The 24282-nt window shown below is 37.6% G+C and overlaps 1 protein-coding gene across 1 annotated transcript; it reads right to left on the minus strand.

Moving 5' to 3' along the window:
• Positions 1–2677: 2677 nt before the first annotated feature.
• LOC128701870 (facilitated trehalose transporter Tret1) lies at positions 2678–22699 on the minus strand. Its single transcript, XM_070099780.1, has 11 exons — positions 22441–22699; positions 17197–17900; positions 16245–16392; positions 15603–15765; positions 14927–15048; positions 10798–10932; positions 10106–10300; positions 7942–8039; positions 7028–7041; positions 5750–5930; positions 2678–4186 (listed from the first exon to the last, which is right to left on the minus strand). Exons 2-11 carry the CDS (start codon positions 17857–17859, stop codon positions 4004–4006), a joined length of 1902 nt encoding a protein of 633 aa, XP_069955881.1. The 5' UTR covers positions 17860–17900; positions 22441–22699; the 3' UTR covers positions 2678–4003.
• Positions 22700–24282: the final 1583 nt, after the last annotated feature.

The following is a 24282-nucleotide window of genomic DNA, read 5'->3' on the forward strand; positions in this document are numbered from 1 at the left end:
GTTTTAGGCCTTTCGTATTACAATCAACACATCACCAGAAGCTTCCAGTGTTGTAGAAAAGAGGAGGAGGTCCAAGGAAATATGATCAGAGGGAGCGCCTTTGTTCACATGTAGCAGAGAGACGGGAGGCAGGAGGCAGGAGGCAGGAGGCAGGAGGCAGGAGGCAGGAGGCAGGAGGCAGGAGGCTGGAGGCAGGAGGCAGGAGGCAGGAGGCAGGAGGCAGGAGGCAGGAGGCAGGAGGCAAAAATTACCCCAATGCCCATAGCAAGAGAGATTGAATATTATAGCATTAGAAGACAGCCAGCCAGCGCACAAGCACTATTATTATAGTAGTAACCTAACGAACGTAATATGACAATTAAAAAATAATTCGTGGAGTATACTATGGCCGTCTTCCTTAGAATAAATTACAGATGTTTCCCTTTAAATGGACCCGTTTTCTACATTTGGTAGGTAACGTTATGTATGTAATTTCTGCAACACAGAAAGCTCCTGATGATGTGCTGATTGCAACACGAAAGGCCTACAGCTATCATTCATATATCACCTTACAAGTGTAATATTATAGATATTCTCCAACTTCATTTCAATAAACAGCTCAACTGTTATACATTCCTGCATTATTAATTTTCTCGATTCTTCATTCAGTATTAATCCCAGAACAGATTAATTAAAACTGAATGAGGATTAATGGCATGATTTCCTGTCTGCCTGGCAGACTATTAATCAAAAGGATTCTTTATACCATTTAAATTAACAGATTTGCTCACGTGTGAACCTTGAGAGGGGACTGCCTTGATGCTGGTGAAGGGCTCTTGATCCAGTGAACTGCAGCTACAGTCTCCTTCATTTGATCAAACCAAATTATCACTCATTCCTCTTATGCTATAAAACCTCAATCTGCTTAGCGTTTTCCAAAGATTATGGCATTAATAACAATTATAAAATAATTTTAATAATAATTTTAATAATTTTAATAAGAATAATTAAAATAATAATAATAATAATAATAATAATAATAATAATAATAATAATAATAATAATAATAATGATGATAATAATAATAATAATTAACATTGGTGCCATTAAAAATCATGAAATTTCGCGATTTATTCTGAGTAATAATTCTCTTTGTAATTGCTGTTCTACATTGTGTGAGTAATAAAGTGAAATATATCTATACCAGAGATAATCTCGACCACTATTAGTATTATTAATATTTTTATTAGTATTAGTATTATTGCATTATTATTATTATTATTATTATTATTATTATTATTATTATTATTATTATTATTATTATTATTATATTCATGGGGAAGCATTAAACTCTAAAGGTCTAATGAAACGAGAAAAATAATCAAGTTGAATCAAAAGAAGATGAGAATGGATCAACAGCCTTTTACAGTTATTACACATTTCCATTACATTTTCGGATTACACTTATCCATTACAGTTGCCCATTTACCTTCAACGAACTTTCTGAAGCTCAAATACTTTTTTTTTTAAATATGTTGCCTAATTTCACCAACAGCCTTAATATTCAGAGACAGGGCCGTGATTTGTGGACGGAGGATTGAGCCTCCAATGCTACAGCGTTCGTTAAACTGTCGTCACGGGTTCAGCGCTTTACGTCAAATAATTCGATTTTTTAAATGGAAAAGTTATTTGCGCAAAATAAGCATGAGTTTTTTCTGGTTTGTTAAATACGGCCAACCGTGTGTGTGTGAGTGTGTGTGTGTGTGTGTGTGTGCGTGTGTGTGTGTGTGTGTGTGTGTGTGTGTGTGTGTGTGTGTGTGTGTGTGTGTGTGTGTGTGTGTGTGTGTGAAGAAAGAGAGAGGGAAAGAGAAGACACAGCAATGACCTGAGGGGTATGCAAGTACCAACAGTGTAGGCCACAAACTCGCCCATACAGCACATTCCATGGACCACTGAGCCAAGGTGATCTGATTTCCCTGAGGTGTGCTGGACTGCTGGTATGTTAGTGTGCTGGTGTGTTATATGCTTTCTTCCTTCCTCTTTCGTCGTTAGATATATTTTTCTCTCACTCTCTCCTCTTCCCTCTCCACTTTCACTGCATTTATGACCTATCCCTTATACCTATGGAAAGGTCGTATTTTCCCATGTAATTAATTCGCTTCATAACAAGTAATTTCCATTTTTTCCAAGTATCATCATCCATCTATTTATTACCCTTCGTGTTCCTCATTTCATTGAGATCACTATTTCTCTCTCTTCAACTTTTCCCATGCTCTTACTCTGCTCTTCAGATTCTATAAGGCATTATGTGCTAAGGTGATATATGATATCCTCTCGAATTGTCCTCACGTACATAAAGGCACCTTAGGTACCCACTATATTCAAGTTTCAACAGCAGACTTGCCAAGTCTTGGCTCTGGCATAATGTTTACGTCTCTCTCCAGATGCAGGATGAGGCAGCACCCTGGACGGCGCCAGCTCAGCACAAAGCTTTTATATACACTACTTTGTGAATTATTCCATGATAAATTTTAAGTGCAAAGTGGGGAAAGGCAAGAAAAAAGAGCAGACATGTTAAGATACTCGTGCGGGTATCGTCACAGTATTCACTGTCGTATAGTGATTCTTTGTTGTCTTAAATGTGCGCGTGAGAAGCTAGTTCTTGTAGGCGAGTGGATGAGACAAATAAAATGCAGAATTTGAGGAATACGCAACAATTATATTTATTTAGGGAAAGGATATATTACAAGGATCAATATCAAATAAGTTTCTTCACAAATAACCCACACTTAGAGAGGAAACTATTCGCGCGAGTTATTTGTGAATTTTTCCAACCACAGTATTATAACATCTATTTTTCTGATGAGTATAATAAATATATTTTTATATTCACTTTCAAATTTACTTTGGGAACATATTCTTATGAAAAATTTATCCTCACCACTGATCTAGCCCTTAAAAACTGTACATCAGAAGACTGAAACCTGAACACTTTCCCTAACATGTTCCTCTAGTTTAATCTCCCGTCATCTGGGTCATTCCCATACACCTAATTATTTTCTCAAAGAACTTTTCTTCTTAACTGTGAATTTTAAAGATCAGTATTATATCCATCTCTATACTTTGCTGGAACTCTGGTAAACCACACCTTTAATAGTATATACACTGAGAGGTGGGTATCTCACGAGGATATACTGGATACGAAGGGGTGTGAATCTCTCACTGTATATACACCGAAAAATTTGTATCACTCATGGATATATGCCAAAGGGGTGTACCACTCTCAGTGTATTGTATATTCACAAACAGCTGAGCATTTCTTAGTATATATACACCAAGAGCGGACACACACGGAGAACTGGGCTACTCTGAGTGGATACACGCCGAGAGGAGTAAATCTTTCAGTCTGTATGCAACGAGAGATAATTTTAATTACAGCTTTGGAAAATAGAGTAATCGTGACTCTTACAGATGTAACTTGCAGCATTAACAATCCTACTCTAGTCGATAGGATTTAAACTAATTAAGTAAATCAACCAAAACACTGATAAGTGCTCGTAACCCAATTCAAATAACCATTTAGTCCTCTAAGAGTATATACTCATTCTGGACTCGCTGATGTTGTGAACTCCTCAATTAAAAATATCTTCCTTAGTTAAATTCTTTATTAAAAAATTCTAACTAATTAGCTCCCCCCCCCAAAAAAAAAAAAAACAGCAAATTGAGAACTATGAAACTTTTCAGTGTTAATTATCTTTCTGCCTTTTTTAGAGACAATATAAATTTTTCCATTAGCATCTATGAATATTCCCTTCAAATATGGATAGGGTGTCTTAATGCGGGTGAAGGGCTCTTGATCTAAGAAGTATGAGCTCAAATCACTCCCTTGTTAAGGGCTTTCTCATAATTATTGAATTTGCGATGCTCGAACCACTGATTTTGACCTCTATAGTGGATTTGCTCGACATCATCTACTTGTGTGTGTGTGTGTGTGTGTGTTTGTGTGACGATTGCTAAAGAATTCTCAGCCAACCTTCTCCCCCATGGTCTCCCTGACGAAGAAAGCCGTGAAGACGATACCCAAGAGGCAGACGGAGGCGTAGAAACCGTAAAGGCCGGCTTGGGTGAGGCTCACCATCATGGGTGTGTACAACTGCAGAACTGCGAAGTTCCCCAAGATCCACACTGTGACGCATATGCTGCTCGCCTGCCCAGGGAAATCCAGACATTTAGTAAGGGTTTATCAGCTTAATAAATGTAGGTCATTAGGGCTGCCATTTATCTGAACACTAAACTTCATTGTATTTACATACCAAAATATATACATATCTCGGTGCATATGGTCATTATGTGAGGATAAGAGTGTGTATAAGATAGGGATAGTTAGATTAGGTTAGGTAAGGTTTGCCAGGAAACATGACAACTATCTTAATGATATGACGACCCGCAGCTGAAGCTTTTGGCCATCTGACCGAGGCCTTCCACTGGATTACCGGTCCACCCCTTTAAAATTTATGGACATTAAATAAACTTGCAACAAGGGAATAAAGTGTCATGGAAACTGAGAGGAGATGGAACCGAAGTAAAGATTTAACAAGGAAAGACTAATGAGGGATGAGTAGGAGGATTTGAATCACTCCGTCTTTCATTTACTCTGGTAGCATCACAGAGTGTGAAACAGCCGATTATTTGACAGAATAGAATGTACAGCATAAATTCACTATGATATGTCCATAGGAAAGAAAGACTTTGTACTGCATTAGAACAGATTTACATATGACGAAACATGTGTAGGTAAAAAGTATAACTTGATGAGTAGAGACGCTGGTGGCCAGGATTCCTTTACACTACCGGAATACATTTGCATGTCTTTTGCAACTCTGTGAGTGCAATATGTGTGGACAAGAAGATTAAATCATATAAATGAATAAATAATGCTGCCTTTTACAGCCATGGTGATTTAAAACAAATTATGAATCTCTCTTTTTTTCACAAAAAATGTCGTTGAATTATAGCATTATCCATCTCAATTATAGCAAAAAAAAAACTTTCATTTCATTTACATACTGGAATATACAAAACAACCACTGTGAAAGAATAGTGAAATTCCAAGCGCTTTCGTGACTTTTCACATAGTTCCTTGATGTGAGAAGTCACGAAAGCGCTTGGAATTTCACTATTTTTTCACAGTGGTGGTTTTGCATATTCTGATATCACCTGTTTACTGTGAATTTATTGCATACCAGAATAAATACATATCTCGGTTCATATGATCATTATAAGAGGATAACAGTGTGTATAAAGGCAGGTGACGTTATATATATATATATTTTTCTTCCTCCAGTGTTATTATTTATAACTTGAGAGAACAATATTATAATTATAACATCAACTGAACAGCATTAATCGTTGATGACTGAGTCATTAAGTGGCTAATGTGCAACGCTTTCTTTTTCCATTTTTTATTTTTACTTTACAGAAATAATTCTAGTGGTTCAGGTTCAGAAAATTGCCCTCAAAGAGAAAATTCAAGATTGCGTTTTCGTCAGTAAGGATGTGATAAGTGACCCTCAGGGGCCAAAAATTTAAAGCGTCCTTTGCAGACTATAAACTATTTGTACATGAGATATAAGAAGACAAGAAATAAGGAGCACTGCAGCAGGCCTACTGGCCCATGCGGGGAAGATCCAAGTCACATACCTAAAATAATCAGACGCAAAACCTGCCAGTAATGCTCCTATTCATATATTTAAAAAAAAATGGCGTGTACCTGCGATCGCAAGATTGTAGAAAAGTACTCCTGCGTGAGTATAAGAGGCATAAAGTTGACCCCGAGGACCACCCCCGTCTGCGACACCACCAGGCAAGCAAGGGGCATCCAGCCCCCTCGTCTCACCACTTGAGCTCTTGCAGTCACTGACTCCAGCGTCAATAACGTCTCCTCATACTTTCTGTTAAGAAGAAATTCACGGTTTTATTTTCAATAATAAAATTTTTGCTTCCTCATAAATTAGATGCTTAAGATTTAAAGCCTATTCACTATACCTGGGTCATAAAGCCAGCAATTCATTTGTAAATTAACATTAAGACTGTTTTAGTTATTAAAACCAGAGATAAACACCTCTCAGTGTATATAATTATAAATCATATATATGTAATATATATATATATATATATATATATATATATATATATATATATATATATATATATATATAAATATATAATATACATATTATATATATATATGTCGTGCCGAATATGTAAAACTGGCCAGTTAGCAAGAAGTCATTTAAAAGTCCTTTCTAAAATTTTCTCTTATACATTTAAAGATATATTTTTTTCATTAATGTTGATGTAAAAATTTATAATTTTGCACCAAAAGGAACTTAGAAAACTTACCTAACCTTATTTTAAAAAGCGCAATTTATTTTAGCCTAACCCAACTAAATATATTTTAGATTTGTTTACAGTAATTTAATACTAAACAAACACAGTGAAATATATTTTTTTCGTTAGGTTCAGAATGATTTTGGTGAAATTATTGCATACACAAATTTTCACTTGCCCTATATGGCAAGATGAGCGTTGCTATTTAAGCCAAGATCGCAAGTTCTGCCTATTCGGCACGACATATATATATATATATATATATATATATATATATATATATATATATATATATATATATATATATATACACATATATATATATATATACACACACACATATATATATATATATATATATATATATATATATATATATATATATATATATATATATATATATATATATATATGCAATACGATCACAGTAAACAGGTGATTTCAGAATATGCAAAAGAAATTTTAAATTTTTGAAAAGACAGTTATGGGGGGAATTCTAACCTTATTTAAAAGAAGGGGGTTTTGGGCCAGCCAAAATTTTTGATTTTTTTAAAGTAAAATTTAAAAACACAGGGGGGAAATATATTTTTGAAGTTGGGAATGGTGAAATTATTTACAAAAATTTTTATGGAAAAGGAAAGGGTTAGGTTGGGCAAACCCAAGCATAGTTCCCTTTTTTTAATAAAAAAATAAAAAATTAAAAAATTATAATAATTTTAATTATACCAAAATATATTTTATAATTATAATTAAAAATTAAATAAAAAATAATATAATTAACAATTTAAAAGTAGTTGTGAAACAGGTGTTTCAGTAGAAAAAAATAAAAAAATAGAAATTCATCTTTCGGTTTTAACTTAAAAGAAAGGGTGCTATGGCATTTATATTTAAAACGTATACATAAAACCCAAATTTTAATTTTAAATATATTTAATATTATAAAATAAATTTTACAATAATACTAATTTTTATTAGAGGAAAATGTGAAAGAGGAATTTTGCCCGTAGAAAGGGGTAGGGCCTTAACCGGGAAGGGTTTGATTTTTCACCTTTTTATTTGTTTAATTTTTTTTAATATTTATTTTCCTTTTTTTTTCAAGACTTGATTAAAATAAAGCTAATTTCCATGACAAATGATTTTCACAGTTAAACTAATTGTGTTCATTCCCTGAGATTCTGAAGAAATTTTTCGGGTTTGGGTTAGAATTTGGAAGGTATTGATGCTAAGAAAATTTAAAGGTGAAAAACCAGGAAGAGTCAAGGTTAATGAGATAAAAAAATATAATAAAATTTAAAATGTTTATCAGGTTGGAAAGGAAGAGTTTGGAGGGGGTTGAGGTAATGGTAGATATTTGGGATTGGAGTGCCCACCAAGGTCAAAGGGGGGAAAAATTTCATAGAATTGATAGGAAAAAGGTGAGTACCCCAAAGGGGTTCTGTAAAAAGACTTTTTGAAATAATAAATAAAAAAATATTTTTAAATCCTGGTCTGGAAGTAGGCCACGGGAGCGCTGACCCCTGAAACAGCCTCCAGGTAATTAAGCCATATGAGCACGAGTATACCACCACTCACCTGGACAATCATCAGGACTATGGTGCACAATTTTGCCTCCACCGTGGACCCAGAGGACTTGAAAATTTGAAATGAGTTAGCGTTCAGCACCATGTACCCTGGAGGTGAAGACAACGTTCATTATTATACAGGGCGCAGAAGAGAATGCTGCAGCAGAGGATGCTGAGGAACTGGATGATGATGAGGAACAAGATGATGTATAACAGGATGCTGAAGAACAGGATGCTGAAGAAAAAGATGCTGAAGAACAAGATGCTGAAGAACAAGATGCTGAAGAACAAGATGCTGAAGAACAAGATGAAGAATAAGATGCTGAAGAACAAGATGCTGAAGAGCAAGATGAAGAACAAGATGCTGAAGAACAAGATGTTGAAGAACAAGATGCTGAAGAACAAGATGCTTAAGAACAAGATGAAGAACAAGATGAAGAACAAGATGCTGAAGAACAAGATGCTGAAGAACAAGATGCTGAAGAACAAGATGCTGAAGAACAAGATGCTGAAGAATATGCTGAAGAACAAGATGCTGAAGAACAAGATGCTGAAGAACAAGATGCTGAAGAACAATATGCTGAAGAACAAGATGCTGAAGAACAAGATGCTGAAGAACAAGATGCTGAAGAACAAGATGCTGAAGAACAAGATGCTGAAGAACAAGATGCTGAAGAACAAGATGCTGAAGAACAAGATGCTGAAGAACAAGATGCTGAAGAACAAGATGCTGAAGAACAAGATGCTGAAGAACAAGATGCTGAAGAACAAGATGCTGAAGAACAAGATGCTGAAGAACAAGATGCTGAAGAACAAGATGCTGAAGAACAAGATGCTGAAGAACAAGATGCTGAAGAACAAGATGCTGAAGAACAAGATGCTGAAGAACAAGATGCTGAAGAACAAGATGCTGAAGAACAAGATGCTGAAGAACAAGATGCTGAAGAACAAGATGCTGAAGAACAAGATGAAGAACAAGATGCTGAAGAACCAGATGAAAAACAAGATGAGCAAGATGCTGAAGAACCAGATGAAAAACAAGATGAGCAAGATGCTGAAGAACCAGATGAAAAACAAGATGAGCAAGATGCTGAAAACAGGATGCTGAAAAACATAAACAAGAAAAACTTTCGTTTTTTTCTTTTGTGGGTGGTCCTGGCTGGGTGGGAGACGGCAAGTATGTTAAAAAAAGTTATATTATTAGTAAGAAAACAGAAAAAATGGAGAAGTGATGAAGAGAAGATATGGAAAGAATGCGGAGTGCTCATTAATGAGTACCACGCTGTTTTTTTGCTACGAAATGTATATGGATGATTTCAAATGAATCTAGGTATCACCTCACTTGTGATACCTGAGCCAAGTATCACCTTATTTAGTTACATATCAATTGTGTATCTCTTGTCTCTTCATGGACATGAGATCAGTCAGTTTTCCCTGAAAGTTCACTCATATTCTGTACACATAGTACACATGTGGATACATAATGCATATATGCATACTTAATGGCTATAATTATGAAGATAATTTTTAAATGGGAGGACCGGTAAGCCAGAGAAAGGCCGCTGTCAGATGACCAAAAGCTCCAGCTGCGGGTCATCACATAACTAAGACCCGTGCCAGGAAACACTTGCCCTGTTTCCTGACAAACCTTACACAACCCAACTAAATCAAATACACTTGAAGAATCATTAATATTACCATTAATATTAGAAGAATCTAATATAACTGATTATACTAAAGGTGCCGCTACAGTAGGCACGAATACATTAGGGAATCTCTTACTACTCTCTCTCCCGTCATGGATAAAGGAACAAATGCAGCACAAAAATAACTCGCACATAGTGGGGAGCTTACGACGACGTTTCGGGCCGACTTGAACCATTTACAAAGTCATACTAACAGAAAGTAAAGTAGGCAGTATATATAGGCCAGCAGACAGGGACGGGACAAGAGAGGTAGTAGGAAAGGAAGTAGAAAGGAAGTGGTAGCGGGTTATTTGTGTATTGTTTCAGTCACGGTATTGTGCCTTTTTCTTGTTCACAAATGCAGTAAAATGTGATTTTTTATTGACAAATATTTTACCAAAACAGTGGGCTCTGTCCGGTCTCAAACACATCTTTATCAATCTTGTCTATATTTTTAAAACATCAATTTCATTGGGCATAACACAGTACCTGAGAACGTGTTGATGAGAAGCAATGTGCAGACCACAGCCAAGGATCTGAAGTGGTCGCTATGTGTGAGACTTCTCCATCTCACTCTCTTTGAGATGGCTGGGTTCAGGTCTTGGTATTTCTGCATCTCAGTAGACAGGTCAGCATGTTTTCCTCTAAGATTTAGTAGTATTTTCCTCGCCTGCTCCTCCTTACCTGTCAGAGAGATGGAGACAAATGGTATAAAATACTGTCACGATGGAGAAATTGACACAAATGCAGTATAATGCGTTCGTCTATTGATTGCATTTCGCCCACACAGTGGGCTTTATCGGGTCACAAGCAGATCTACCTGAGTAGAGAGCAAATGATTATAGGAAGCATGGTGACGTGAAGCGTTAGGTGAGTAAAGTTGCAGTTGACTGAAAAACCAAGAGACAAAAACTCATGAAATTGATTGGTCTGTATATTTCGACCCCCCTTCTGGGATCCTCTTCAGCTGAGAAGAGGTTGAATTTGAAAAAGACCTGCCTAATTAATTTCATGATAATTTGATCGTTTAATTTTAGACAATTCTTTAAAATCACTGTTAGAGTTTTAATTAAATGAAAACCTTGATATATTTTTACATTTGTCGTAATTTTAAAATATTTTTTTATGAAATCAAAAATTTTCCAAAAAATTCAGCTACTGTTGGTTAAGAAAAGGATTACCTTTGAGAACAAGGAGTGCAGGACTCTCCGGCAACCAGATAAGAAAGATGAGGAAGAATACAGGGACGAGTGTATTGATCAGAGCTACCACGTAGTAGCGGGCAGCATATCCCAAACACACAGTCAATAGTTGACCTGTCAGAGGATGAGAAGCTAGCGGCTGGACCCTGCTCAAGGATCGTACTCAAACACCCTTGGACATGTTTAAGAGATTTGGGAGTATATGCAGAATTATGTACTGTATATGCAATTCATATGACTAAAATATATATATATATATATATATATATATATATATATATATATATATATATATATATATATATATATATATATATATATATATATTTTATTATCACACCGGCCGATTCCCACCAAGGCAGGGTGGCCCGAAAAAGAAAAACTTTCACCATCATTCACTCCATCACTGTCTTGCCAGAAGGGTGCTTTACACTACAGTTTTTAAACTGCAACATTAACACCCCTCCTTCAGAGTGCAGGCACTGTACTTCCCATCTCCAGGACTCAAGTCCGGCCTGCCGGTTTCCCTGAATCCCTTCATAAATGTTACTTTGCTCACACTCCAACAGCACGTCAAGTATTAAAAACCATTTGTCTCCATTCACTCCTATCAAACACGCTCACGCATGCCTGCTGGAAGTCCAAGCCCCTCGCACACAAAACCTCCTTTACCCCCTCCCTCCAACCCTTCCTAGGCCGACCCCTACCCCGCCTTCCTTCCACTACAGACTGATACACTCTTGAAGTCATTCTGTTTCGCTCCATTCTCTCTACATGTCCGAACCACCTCAACAACCCTTCCTCAGCCCTCTGGACAACAGTTTTGGTAATCCCGCACCTCCTCCTAACTTCCAAACTACGAATTCTCTGCATTATATTCACACCACACATTGCCCTCAGACATGACATCTCCACTGCCTCCAGCCTTCTCCTCGCTGCAACATTCATCACCCACGCTTCACACCCATATAAGAGCGTTGGTAAAACTATACTCTCATACATTCCCCTCTTTGCCTCCAAGGACAAAGTTCTTTGTCTCCACAGACTCCTAAGTGCACCACTCACTCTTTTTCCCTCATCAATTCTATGATTCACCTCATCTTTCATAGACCCATCCGCTGACACGTCCACTCCCAAATATCTGAATACGTTCACCTCCTCCATACTCTCTCCCTCCAATCTGATATTCAATCTTTCATCACCTAATCTTTTTGTTATCCTCATAACCTTACTCTTTCCTGTATTCACCTTTAATTTTCTTCTTTTGCACACCCTACCAAATTCATCCACCAATCTCTGCAACTTCTCTTCAGAATCTCCCAAGAGCACAGTGTCATCAGCAAAGAGCAGCTGTGACAACTCCCACTTTGTGTGTGATTCTTTATCTTTTAACTCCACGCCTCTTGCCAAGACCCTCGCATTTACTTCTCTTACAACCCCATCTATAAATATATTAAACAACCACGGTGACATCACACATCCTTGTCTAAGGCCTACTTTTACTGGGAAAAAATTTCCCTCTTTCCTACATACTCTAACTTGAGCCTCACTATCCTCGTAAAAACTCTTCACTGCTTTCAGTAACCTACCTCCTACACCATACACTTGCAACATCTGCCACATTGCCCCCCTATCCACCCTGTCATACGCCTTTTCCAAATCCATAAATGCCACAAAGACCTCTTTAGCCTTATCTAAATACTGTTCACTTATATGTTTCACTGTAAACACCTGGTCCACACACCCCCTACCTTTCCTAAAGCCTCCTTGTTCATCTGCTATCCTATTCTCCGTCCTACTCTTAATTCTTTCAATTATAACTCTACCATACACTTTACCAGGTACACTCAACAGACTTATCCCCCTATAATTTTTGCACTCTCTTTTATCCCCTTTGCCTTTATACAAAGGAACTATGCATGCTCTCTGCCAATCCCTAGGTACCTTACCCTCTTCCATACATTTATTAAATAATTGCACCAACCACTCCAAAACTATATCCCCACCTGCTTTTAACATTTCTATCTTTATCCCATCAATCCCGGCTGCCTTACCCCCTTTCATTTTACCTACTGCCTCACGAACTTCCCCCACACTCACAACTGGCTCTTCCTCACTCCTACAAGATGTTATTCCTCCTTGCCCTATACACGAAATCACAGCTTCCCTATCTTCATCAACATTTAACAATTCCTCAAAATATTCCTTCCATCTTCCCAATACCTCTAACTCTCCATTTAATAACTCTCCTCTCCTATTTTTAACTGACAAATCCATTTGTTCTCTAGGCTTTCTTAACTTGTTAATCTCACTCCAAAACTTTTTCTTATTTTCAACAAAATTTGTTGATAACATCTCACCCACTCTCTCATTTGCTCTCTTTTTACATTGCTTCACCACTCTCTTAACTTCTCTCTTTTTCTCCATATACTCTTCCCTCCTTGCATCAGTTCTACTTTGTAAAAACTTCTCATATGCTAACTTTTTCTCCCTTACTACTCTCTTTACATCATCATTCCACCAATCGCTCCTCTTCCCTCCTGCACCCACTTTCCTGTAACCACAAACTTCTGCTGAACACTCTAACACTACATTTTTAAACCTACCCCATACCTCTTCGACCCCATTGCCTATGCTCTCATTAGCCCATCTATCCTCCAATAGCTGTTTATATCTTATATATATATATATATGTGTGTGTGTTGTGCCGAATATGTAAAACTGGTCAATTAGCAAGAACTCATTTAAAATTAAGTCCTTTCTAAAATTTTCTCTTATACGTTTAAAGATATATTTTTTTCATTAATGTTAATGTAAAAATTTTTAATTTTGCACCAAAAGAATCTTAGAAAACTTACCTAACCTTATTATAACAAGAGCAATTTATTTTAGCCTAACCCAACTAAATATATTTTAGATTTGTTTACAATAATTAAATACTAAACAAACCCAGTGAAATATATTTTTTTCGTTAGGTTCTGAATGATTTTGGCGAAATTATTGCATACACAAATTTTCACTTGTCCTATATGGCAAGATGAGCGTTGCTATTTAAGCCAAGATCGCAAGTTCTGTCTATTCGGCACGACATATATATATATATATATATATATGAAAGTTAAGACACTTTTGCAACATCTGGTTATCTTTATTGTAAACGTTTCGCCATCCAGTGGCTTTATCAATACAAATTCTTGGACATAATTAGAAAACAGAAGAACTATATACAAAAGATGAGGTAATCAGTCCCTCAGCCTTGGAGGTGGTGTTTACAACACCGTGGTTGTAGAGATTCTGAAGCACAGGTAAGGAGACTGGCGCTTATACAGGCGTCAGTGAAGAGAGACGTGTAGCAGACGAGGGCATAGTCACTGGTAGGCGGGATTCCCCAGTGGAAGTAGGTCCTTCCCAATGATGTTGCGGTGCCTGACAGGCACCGCAACATATATATATACAATATATATATACAATATATATATATATATATATATATATATATATATATATACAATATATATATACAATAAGATCACAGTAAACAGGTGACATCACAATAAGCAAAACAACCACTGTGAAAAATAGTGAAAAATTCCAAGCACTTTCATGATTTCTCACATTATCAAGAACCTGATAAGGGTGACCTCAAAAGAAAAACGAAAGTTTTTCTTTTTAGGTCACCCTTATCAGGTTCGTCAGCCTCTGTGGGATACGACCGGTTCGTGACCCAAAAAAGAAAGAAACACTTTCACCATCGTTCACACATGATAACTGTCTTAGCACAGGCGTTCAGATACGGTAGTTCAGATATCACTCAAAAACAGCCAATTTCCTAAGCCCCTCTTTTATGTGCAGGCATTGTTCTTCCCACCTCCAGGACCGATTTTCATGAATCCCTTCGCAAAATATTACCTTGCTCACACTCCAACAGCTCGTCAGGTCCCAAAACCATTCGTCTCCATTCACTCATATCTAACGCGTTCACACATGCCTGCTACATGTCCCCGAGATCGAGACTATGCTCCTGTCCTTGCCTGCTAGACTATGAATTATTACTGTTTTCTGGGGAATTGCTACACTTACTCGTGAAGCTGCGTGTGTGATAGCTCACCTTTCATGATGCCCAGATTAAGAACCATGGACATCATGCCACGGACCTCATCATCAACGAGTTCGGTCACATATGCATTCAGCACCACTGCGAAGCCTCCCATGGCTACACCTGACACACACCTGTAACAACAATGCTGATTATAACGTTAAACAACTGTTATTGCCAGCATGTGTGGATTGACTGACACCCACCGCATGACAGGACGATCACACATGTTTCCTGTAGCCTACATAAAGCCAAACACCTGACTCTTCCAGAATAAGTGGACAGACGCAGCTCATCCAGCATATGTGGAGACACACGCTCATGGAGAGCTAAACGTAGCCTTAATGTGCTCTTCTCTCTATTGTGTTTTCAGTAATTATACTAATATTTATGTAAAATTAATAAAAACATAATAATTATAATTATAACAATAATAATAATAATAATAATAATAATAATAATAATTTATATTATTATTATTATTATGGCTTCTGCTTCTGCTCCTAATACTACTATTACTACTACCACTGCTGCTGCTGCTGCTGCTGCTGCTGCTGCTGCTGCTGCTGCTGCTGCTGCTGCTGCTGCTGCTGCTGCTGCTGCTGCTGCTGCTGCTGCTGCTGCTGCTGCTGCTGCTGCTGCTGCTGCTGCTGCTGCTGCTGCTGTTACTACTACTGCTGCTACTCACCTGGATATGAGAACACCCACAACAGAGGGTAGCAAAGCCACTCCCAACCAGCCCAAGACAGCCAACACACCGTGAACAATCATAGCCTTGCGTCGTCTCAGTTGGAGGTCCAAGGAGGCTGTCACCCAGGCCCCAGGCAGCGACCCCAACATTACCAAACTACCTGTGTAATAATTATTCTTATATTAACGGCATATTCATAAAGCTACGGGCTGGCCAAACGCTCCAAGAATAAGGATTTCTAATTGTTGCTTGTGTGACTAATAATTCTGTACATAATATTTGAGATACGTATGTAAATTATGTTAATATGGGTGGAGATAAATTAGTTACTTAGTAATACTAGTACTAGTATTACTACTGCTACTCATACACTACTCGTGGCCATTAGGGTCATCTTACAAGAGCACTGTTGCTTCTTAGAGCTTGTTAGAGGTGCGATAAGAGGGTCAACCCTGCACTTGCCTACCAAATCCTAAAAGTTTTACAACACTATCCGAGTTATAAAACACCAAATAAATCTTCTAAGCCCTACTGTACTGCCAGAGGTTTAAAGAGCTTACTAACCAAATCGTGGACGCTTTACCATACTTCCACACTGTTAAAACGCCTACCATTCAGTTTCAGTTTTAAAACACTCACCAACCATGTCCTCTAAGCCATCTATGGAGATATTGGTGCCATATATGGTGGTATGATGCGCGTAGAGGTCTGCAGCAATGACTGAAGGAAACGTAAACAGAGTGCCTATCATGCAGGTACCAAGGCTCACCTGCATCACTTTGCCCAGCTGGGGAGGTAAATTTAAGTTAGTAACTTTTAAATCTAGGTGGTACTGCAATGAGCATTGATTCACCCACTGTAAATGAGATAAAGTCCCTGTATATAATACATAATTTTTAGCATATTTATTATTATTGCTATTATTAATTTATAGTTATTATTATCAATATTATTATTGTTATTATTATTATTATTATTATTATTATTATTATTATTATTATTATTATTATTAGTAGTAGTAGTAGTAGTAGTAGTAGTAGTAGTAGTAGTAATAATAATAATAGTAGTAATAGTAATATATTTATAGATTATTACCTATCAATTACACCGAGAGAAATTGTGAAGATGTGGTCTCCTTGAAGTCCTAACTTACTACTACTACTACTACTACTACTACTACTACTACTACTACTAATAATAATAATAATAATAATAATAATAATAATAATAATAATAATAATTTTCCGCAAAGATTCATTTGTTACAAAGATATTTTTTACGTGGAAGAGCATATATTTAGGCAATGCATCACAAGATATATACACTGAGAGTTAACGTTAATCCCAATTTTATGGATTCAAATATTCTTAACAGGTGGCAAACAGGTGAGATGCAGCCTTAATGACCCTCGTGTCATCAACTAGCTGTACATCTCACTGTGTAACCAACCAAGGTATTTCGAGCAGAAATTTCCCAGTCTAGTATGTGACGGGTGTGAGCTCTTATTGAAGTTCCCATCAATGTGGTTGGTAGTGTTCTTTTCCCCGCAGCTCCGTAATAACACTAAAGAATATTAAGCATTGTTACTGACCTGTCTCCAGATTCTCTTCTTCTTGGACTCGGATGATTCACCTTGTTCCACTTCTTCTATCATTAGGATCTCAGGTGATGTACCGAGCTGTAGTGGGTCTGATTTCTGGGTTTGCAGATTTTCATGTGAGTGTCTGACCTGTAGGGGCTCAGTTTCTGGTATCTCCAGGTGCATAGATGAGTGTCTAGACAGCAATGGATTCATTTCCTGCATCCTCAAGTGCTTAGGTGAGTTACTGGTCTCTTGTGCCTCATTTTCCTGCGTCTTCAGGTTCTTAGGTGAGTTCTCGGGCACCTGTGTGTTATTTTCCTGCTTTTTCAGGTGCTTAGGTGAATTCCTGGCCTCTTGTGCCTCATTTTCCTGCATCCTCAGGTGACTAGGTGAGTTCCTGGGTTCTTGTGCCTCATTTTCCTGCATCTTCAGGTGACTAGGTGAGTTCCTGGGTTTTTGTACCTCATTTTCCTGCGTCTTTAGGGACCCAGGTGAGTTCTTGGTATTTTTTACGCCATTCTTCTCCGTCTTCAGGTGCTTAGGTGAGTTCCCGAGTTCCCGTGCTTTATTTTCCCGAGTCTTTAAGCGTCTAGGTGGCCCTTTGGGATATTGTGCCTCAGTTTTCTGTGTATTCACGCGCCCAGGTGAATGCCCAGGTTGTAACGCACACATTGTTCCAGGTGCCTGGCTGCTGTAGCAGTAGTTGTAGATACCTAGAGTACAAAAATATGCTAAATTAATTCTAATTGCCGAGGTACCAAAATTTAACGCAAATTTTTGCTCTACAATAAAAAGAATAGCCTACAAAGTTTTTTAAAATGTCTGATTAGCAGGGAAGCAATTAGCTTTTTAAACTGAGAACTCGTTATGAAAAATATGAAGAGCCTGTAACGCCGTAAATGAGTAAAATCAATGATGTTTTTATTTAGGAAAATTGGATACATCAGTAATACGCTTCTGCCTTTACCATAATTATACTAGTTATACATTGGAAACCAAAAGTAGTTACGTTTCCCTGTCAAAATCCATCACACAGTATGGGTCACGTAAACAGTCTTGAAGTCTGTCAGCCTGAGGTGAGAGATTTCAGATGGGCAATGAGGATATAAAAACATAAGGAGGAACACTGCAGGAGGCCTACTGGCCCATGCTAGACAGGTCCTTCTCAAACCCAAATCCACTAACAAAAATATTTGTCCAATTCACGAATTTTGTCTGCAAGAAAAATTCTTCAGGGTGAGTAATATATTTGCCAGCTTAACATTCCAGGCTAAGCAGCGAAATATTATCGTTCTTTCTCTGAGATTGAGATACAGTCAATAGCAGGTTAACATGAAGGTTAAAAGGCTAGAAGGATCAAAATGGCGTATTATCGAAAGTAGTAATATGAAAAATTCGTTTAGACTGAACTGAGGAAAGATAACGTAGCTTCAAATTTCCTGGATCAAAACCCACTCGTCGGCATCAAGACACCTTGCTTGAAGAGTGACTAAAACTGAATGGTAGTAATGTTCATCATAATTTTCACCTGATAATCTCAGGGTGCCTTAATGCCGGTGAAGGGGCTTTTGATCCTGGGTGCCTTAAATTTTTCCCTGGCACTGTATGACCCCTATGAGATTAGTGTTACCCCATGAAAGTAATGCGAATATTATTAATAATAATAATAATATAACAATAACGAAAATAATAACATTGGTATTATTATTATTATTATTATTATTATTATTATTATTATTATTATTATTATTACTATTAATTAAGGTTGGTAGCGTCTCATACTCTCACAAAATTTAAGGTTCTCACATCCTCACCAAACAATGATGTCAGATCTTGTCGTCTTATCAACTGATAACGCCATTAAGAACTGTTTGTGTGTCCAAATTTTGCCCCTGGAGAGTGCGCTGTCTCATCAAGTCCGGATTGTCGTTAAGTATCTCAATAACAAAAACATTCTCCATAGTTAACAATCAGGTTTCAGATCTCACTCGGCCGACACCTCCTTGATTAATCTGATGGACTCCCTGAAAACTGAAATGTCGCTAGAGAATCTCATATTTATGGTGACCTTAGATTTACAAAGATCTTCGATACAGTCAACTGTAATATATTATGTAAGAAGCTACATGCTATCGGCATAGGTTCTGTAATCTAATTTAAGTCCTACCTGGGGAACAGGAAACAAATTGTAAAGATAAACAACACAGAATCAGAATCCCTACAGATAGCATGTGAGGTTCCCCAGGGTAGTATTCTGTGTCCCTTATTCTTCCTATGTTATGTGAATGACATGTCCATGAGTGTCAAGTGTAAGCTTCTGATGTATGCAGACGACAGCGCTCTATTAGTGTAAATATACCTTAATAAACTTACTTAAAGCACTGGCCATGCAGTTCACTGATGACTTTCAGATGTAAAGTAGAAAAAAATATATTATTGAAGAGGGATGTTTTTTTGCAGAAAAAGATTTTCTTTCGGTGGATGTCCCATAAAAGTTTTATCTGTTGGAAGTTCGGTCATTTGAATCCTGATTATAATACAAATCAAACAAGAGGGAAAAATAAAAGGAAGATCAGCGGAAACAGTTAAACTACCAAACTCGTGGAAAATAATGAGAGCACTTCAGACAGTGATCGAATGAGGGATTACTGACGTGAATAAATATACAGATACATGCAGACGAACGAGACTTTATTGGGAACACGTCCCCTCTCTAACAAGAGTGAGGGGGAAGTCTTCAAAAAAAAGGTCTTCCTTGAGCTAAATGTTGTTCCAGTAAAGTTTTGTACTCTTCTCGTATCTCTGTCTTCAATCCCAACATTCCCCTCCCCATCCCCCCCCAAAAAAAGGTGACAGACAGGTACAAACAACTAAGTTAAACATCTACAGAGTACCTCATGCTAAGTGATGAGGCAATAATGAGTAAATGTCTAGTATAACACCTACGTATTAGTACATACTTTCCTTATTCGGATCAATTCTGGCTCAACTTTACGGCTTAAGCAATTCCCCATGATTATTATTATAATATTAATAGTTTCTCCTGCTTCTTCTTTTACTCTTCTCCTGCTTCTCTTCCTTCTTCTTCTTCTTCTTCTTCTTCTTCTTATTATTATTATTATTATTATTATTATTATTATTATTATTATTATTATTATTATTATTATTGTTATTATTATTATTATTATTATTATTATTATTATTATTATTATTATTATTATGTATGGAAAGCACTCAAACCGGTGTTGGCTATTCAGAGCAAATGTAATCAAGGCTCAATCCTACGTATGCAAATAGCAGCCCATTATTTAACCAGTAAGGCTGTTGGTAATTGCCCTGAGCTTTTAGGTCGTAAACAAAACGAGCAAACATGAAACAAAAAAATGTAAGAAAAATCACAAAGGAAAATAAAAAACTCTAATTCAAAATCAAATTAACCAACAGAAGTAGAAAAGTGGGCCTAATTATATTATTACAGCTAAGTACTATTTACAACTAGGCGATTACTTCAGCGTTGATTTGTCACTTCCAGCACTGGTTCCAGAGAATCTCTCTTATGCAACGTTTTTCACCTTAGACTTGAGCGAAAAGTTGTATCAGAAGGATCCTCTGGTTGTATCAGAAGGTTCCTCTGATTGTATCAGAAGGTTCCTCTGGTTGTATCAGAAGGATCCTCTGATTGTATCAGAAGGTTCCTCTGGTTGTATCAGAAGGTTCCTCTGGTTGTATCAGAAGGTTCCTCTGGTTGTATCAGAAGGATCCTCTGATTGTATCAGAAGGATCCTCTGATTGTATCAGAAGGTTCCTCTGGTTGTATCAGAAGGATCCTCTGATTGTATCAGAAGGTTCCTCTGGTTGTATCAGAAGGAGCCTCTGGTTGTATCAGAAGGATCCTCTGGTTGTATCAGAAGGATCCTCTGGTTGTATCAGAAGAATCCTCTGGTTGTATTAGAAGGATCCTCTGGTTGTATCAGAAGGATCCTCTGGTTGTATCAGAAGGTTCCTCTGGTTGTATCAGAAGGATCCTCTGGTTGTATCATAAGGATCCTCTGGTTGTATCAGAAGGATCCTCTGGTTGTATCAGAAGGTTCCTCTGGTTGTATCAGAAGGATCCTCTGGTTGTATCAGAAGAATCCTCTGGTTGTATCAGAAGGGTCCTCTGGTTGTATCAGAAGGATCCTCTGGGTGTATCAGAAGGTTCCTCTGGTTGTATCAGAAGGATCCTCTGGTTGTATCAGAAGGTTCCTCTGGTTGTATCAGAAGGATCCTCTGGTTGTATCAGGAGAATCCTCTGGTTGTATCAGAAGAATCCTCTGGTTATATCAGAAGGATCCTCTGGTTGTAACAGAAGAATCCTCTGGTTGTATCAGAAGGATCCTCTGGTTGTATCAGAAGGATCCTCTGGTTGTATTAGAAGGTTCCTCTGGTTGTATCAGAAGGATCCTCTGGTTGTATCAGAAGGATCCTCTGGTTGTATCAGGATCCTCTGGTTGTATCAGAAGGATCCTCTGGTTGTATCAGAAGAATCCTCTGGTTGTATCAGAAGGGTCCTCTGGTTGTATCAGAAGGATCCTCTGGTTGTATCAGAAGGTTCCTCTGGTTGTATCAGAAGGATCCTCTGGTTGTATCAGAAGGATCCTCTGGTTGTATCAGAAGGTTCCTCTGGTTGTATCAGAAGGATCCTCTGGTTGTATCAGGAGAATCCTCTGGTTGTATCAGAAGAATCCTCTGGTTATATCAGAAGGATCCTCTGGTTGTATCAGAAGGATCCTCTGGTTGTATTAGAAGGTTCCTCTGGTTGTATCAGAAGGATCCTCTGGTTGTATCAGAAGGATCCTCTGGTTGTATCAGGATCCTCTGGTTGTATCAGAAGGTTCCTCTGGTTGTATGAAAAGAATCCTCTGGTTGTATCAGAAGGATCCTCTGGTTGTATCAGAAGGATCCTCTGGTTGTATCAGAAGGTTCCTCTGGTTGTATCAGAAGGATCCTCTGGATGTATCAGAAGGATCCTTTCGTTGTATCAGAAGGATCCTCTGGTTGTATCAGAAGGTTCCTCTGATTGTATCAGAAGGATCCTTTGGTTGTATCAGAAGGATCCTCTGGTTGTATCAGAAGGTTCCTCTGGTTGTATCAGAAGGATCCTCTGTTTGTATCAGAAGGATCCTCTGTTTGTATCAGAAGGATCCTCTAGTACCAATGTTATATTCCTACTTGTCAGCGTTTGCTATGGTCTTCTTGATCAGTTCTACTCACCTTACAACAAGAGAGGAGCCCAGTGCTCTAACATATATACACCGAGAGGTGTATATCTCTCAGTGTATATTCACTGAGAATATACTTGAATCCCTCCTTCAACGAACTGAGTGTTCTTAATGTTATTGTTCAGGTGAACTAGAGTTTCTGACTCCCAGTGGGTAAGTTTCAAACCCACCCCGATACCTGACGAACACAGCAACACACTCACACTCACACATGCGCACACACACTACTCGACACACTCACTACTACTCCACTGTTATGCTTATCTTTGTGACAGTAATGTATTCCTGTAAGATAAGTAGATTTTATTCACCTGGGAGATAAGATGTACAATAATATGCTTTTTATAATTTTTTTTTTTGCTAGTTTTACAGTAGAGAAAAATATACTTTAAGTTCTGCAGACTGGTAAAGTACAGGAGGGTATTTTTGTACTGTTGTCGTCATTTAGGGCAGAGAAACTTAGGCTTGAAAATTAGACATGTGCAACATCTGGATATCTTTATTGTAGACGTTTCGCTATCCAGTGGCTGTATTAATATAAATAAGTGCCAGTTTTCATGCCTTTGCTCCAGAATCTTCACGACTACGGTGCTCTTCACACCAAGTCCAAGCTGAGGGACTCATTACCTCACCGTTTGTATATAGTTCTGCCTTCCAATCATGTTCTTGAATTTGTATTGATAAAACCTCTGGATGGCGATACGCCTACAATAAAGATGTTTCACATGTCTAATTTTTGTCTTGTCGATATTGTATATCATTCATGTACAGACTTAGACTTGCAGAGCAGTGACATCTTTAGGTATTGCTGTCGTCTCACACAGCATAAAAACTTATCTTCTGCTGCAAAACAGAAGAACTTTCTGCTATTGTTTATTAAAACATCCTGCTGTTGGTCCATTTTTTTCTGGGAAATATTTGCTTCTTAAACCAACTGTTTATGCTAAAAACTGATGTTAAATTCTGAGGATGAAAACTGGGGTTAAAACTGAAGTTAAATATTTTACGTTTAAACTGAGGTTAAATACCGAGTTCGGTGAATTACAGTTAATGATAAGGATAACAATTTTCAGTTATCTGTGACTGGTGCGGCTCAGTTACTGACATCCAGTTGTGACCCAGCTACAGATTTCCAACCTTTGCTCAGTCACTGATATCCCGATATAGCGTAAATACTGATATACAGACGTACCCCTCCTACTGTTTAAATGTTGCCCAATTATTAACATCCAGCTGCTGATATGCAGATGTGGCACAGCTGCTGATATCCAGATGTGGCACAGCTCCTGATATCCAGATGTGGTACAGCTGCTCAAGACTCTGAGCAGATACCTTACCGATGAGTTGTGACCATGTGTCTGATAAGCAAAATATGTAACCCTGCTGGTAGTGTTTATAAGATTCGTCTAGTTACTTAAATAGTGTGTGATTCAGCTACTGATAATGGGATTATTTTATGACTATTGTCATGCTTCATGCACGGTTCACTTAGTTAAGTGTAGTTCTGCATTGTTCATAATTAACTCAGACTTAGAATTAGAAAGTGAAAACGACGTTTCCATCCATTGTAGGTCATTCCCATTTGACAACTTTTAAAATCTGTCACTTGATATTGGTCCAGAAGTGACCGAAACTTCGTCTAAAGTTTCCTCTCTCTTTCGTGTAGATCAGTTGTGATTTGTTCCAGCCACGGTGTTGTGGGTTAGTTGTGATTTGTTCCAGCCACGGTGTTGTGGATTATGATTTGTTCCAGCCACGGTGTTGTGGATTATGATTTGTTCCAGCCACGGTGTTGTGATTTTCATTCTCCATTCCCACTATTGATTATAGACTG

Source organism: Cherax quadricarinatus, chromosome 69 (assembly GCF_038502225.1).
Source record: "Cherax quadricarinatus isolate ZL_2023a chromosome 69, ASM3850222v1, whole genome shotgun sequence".
Taxonomy (NCBI): Eukaryota; Metazoa; Arthropoda; class Malacostraca; order Decapoda; family Parastacidae; genus Cherax; species Cherax quadricarinatus.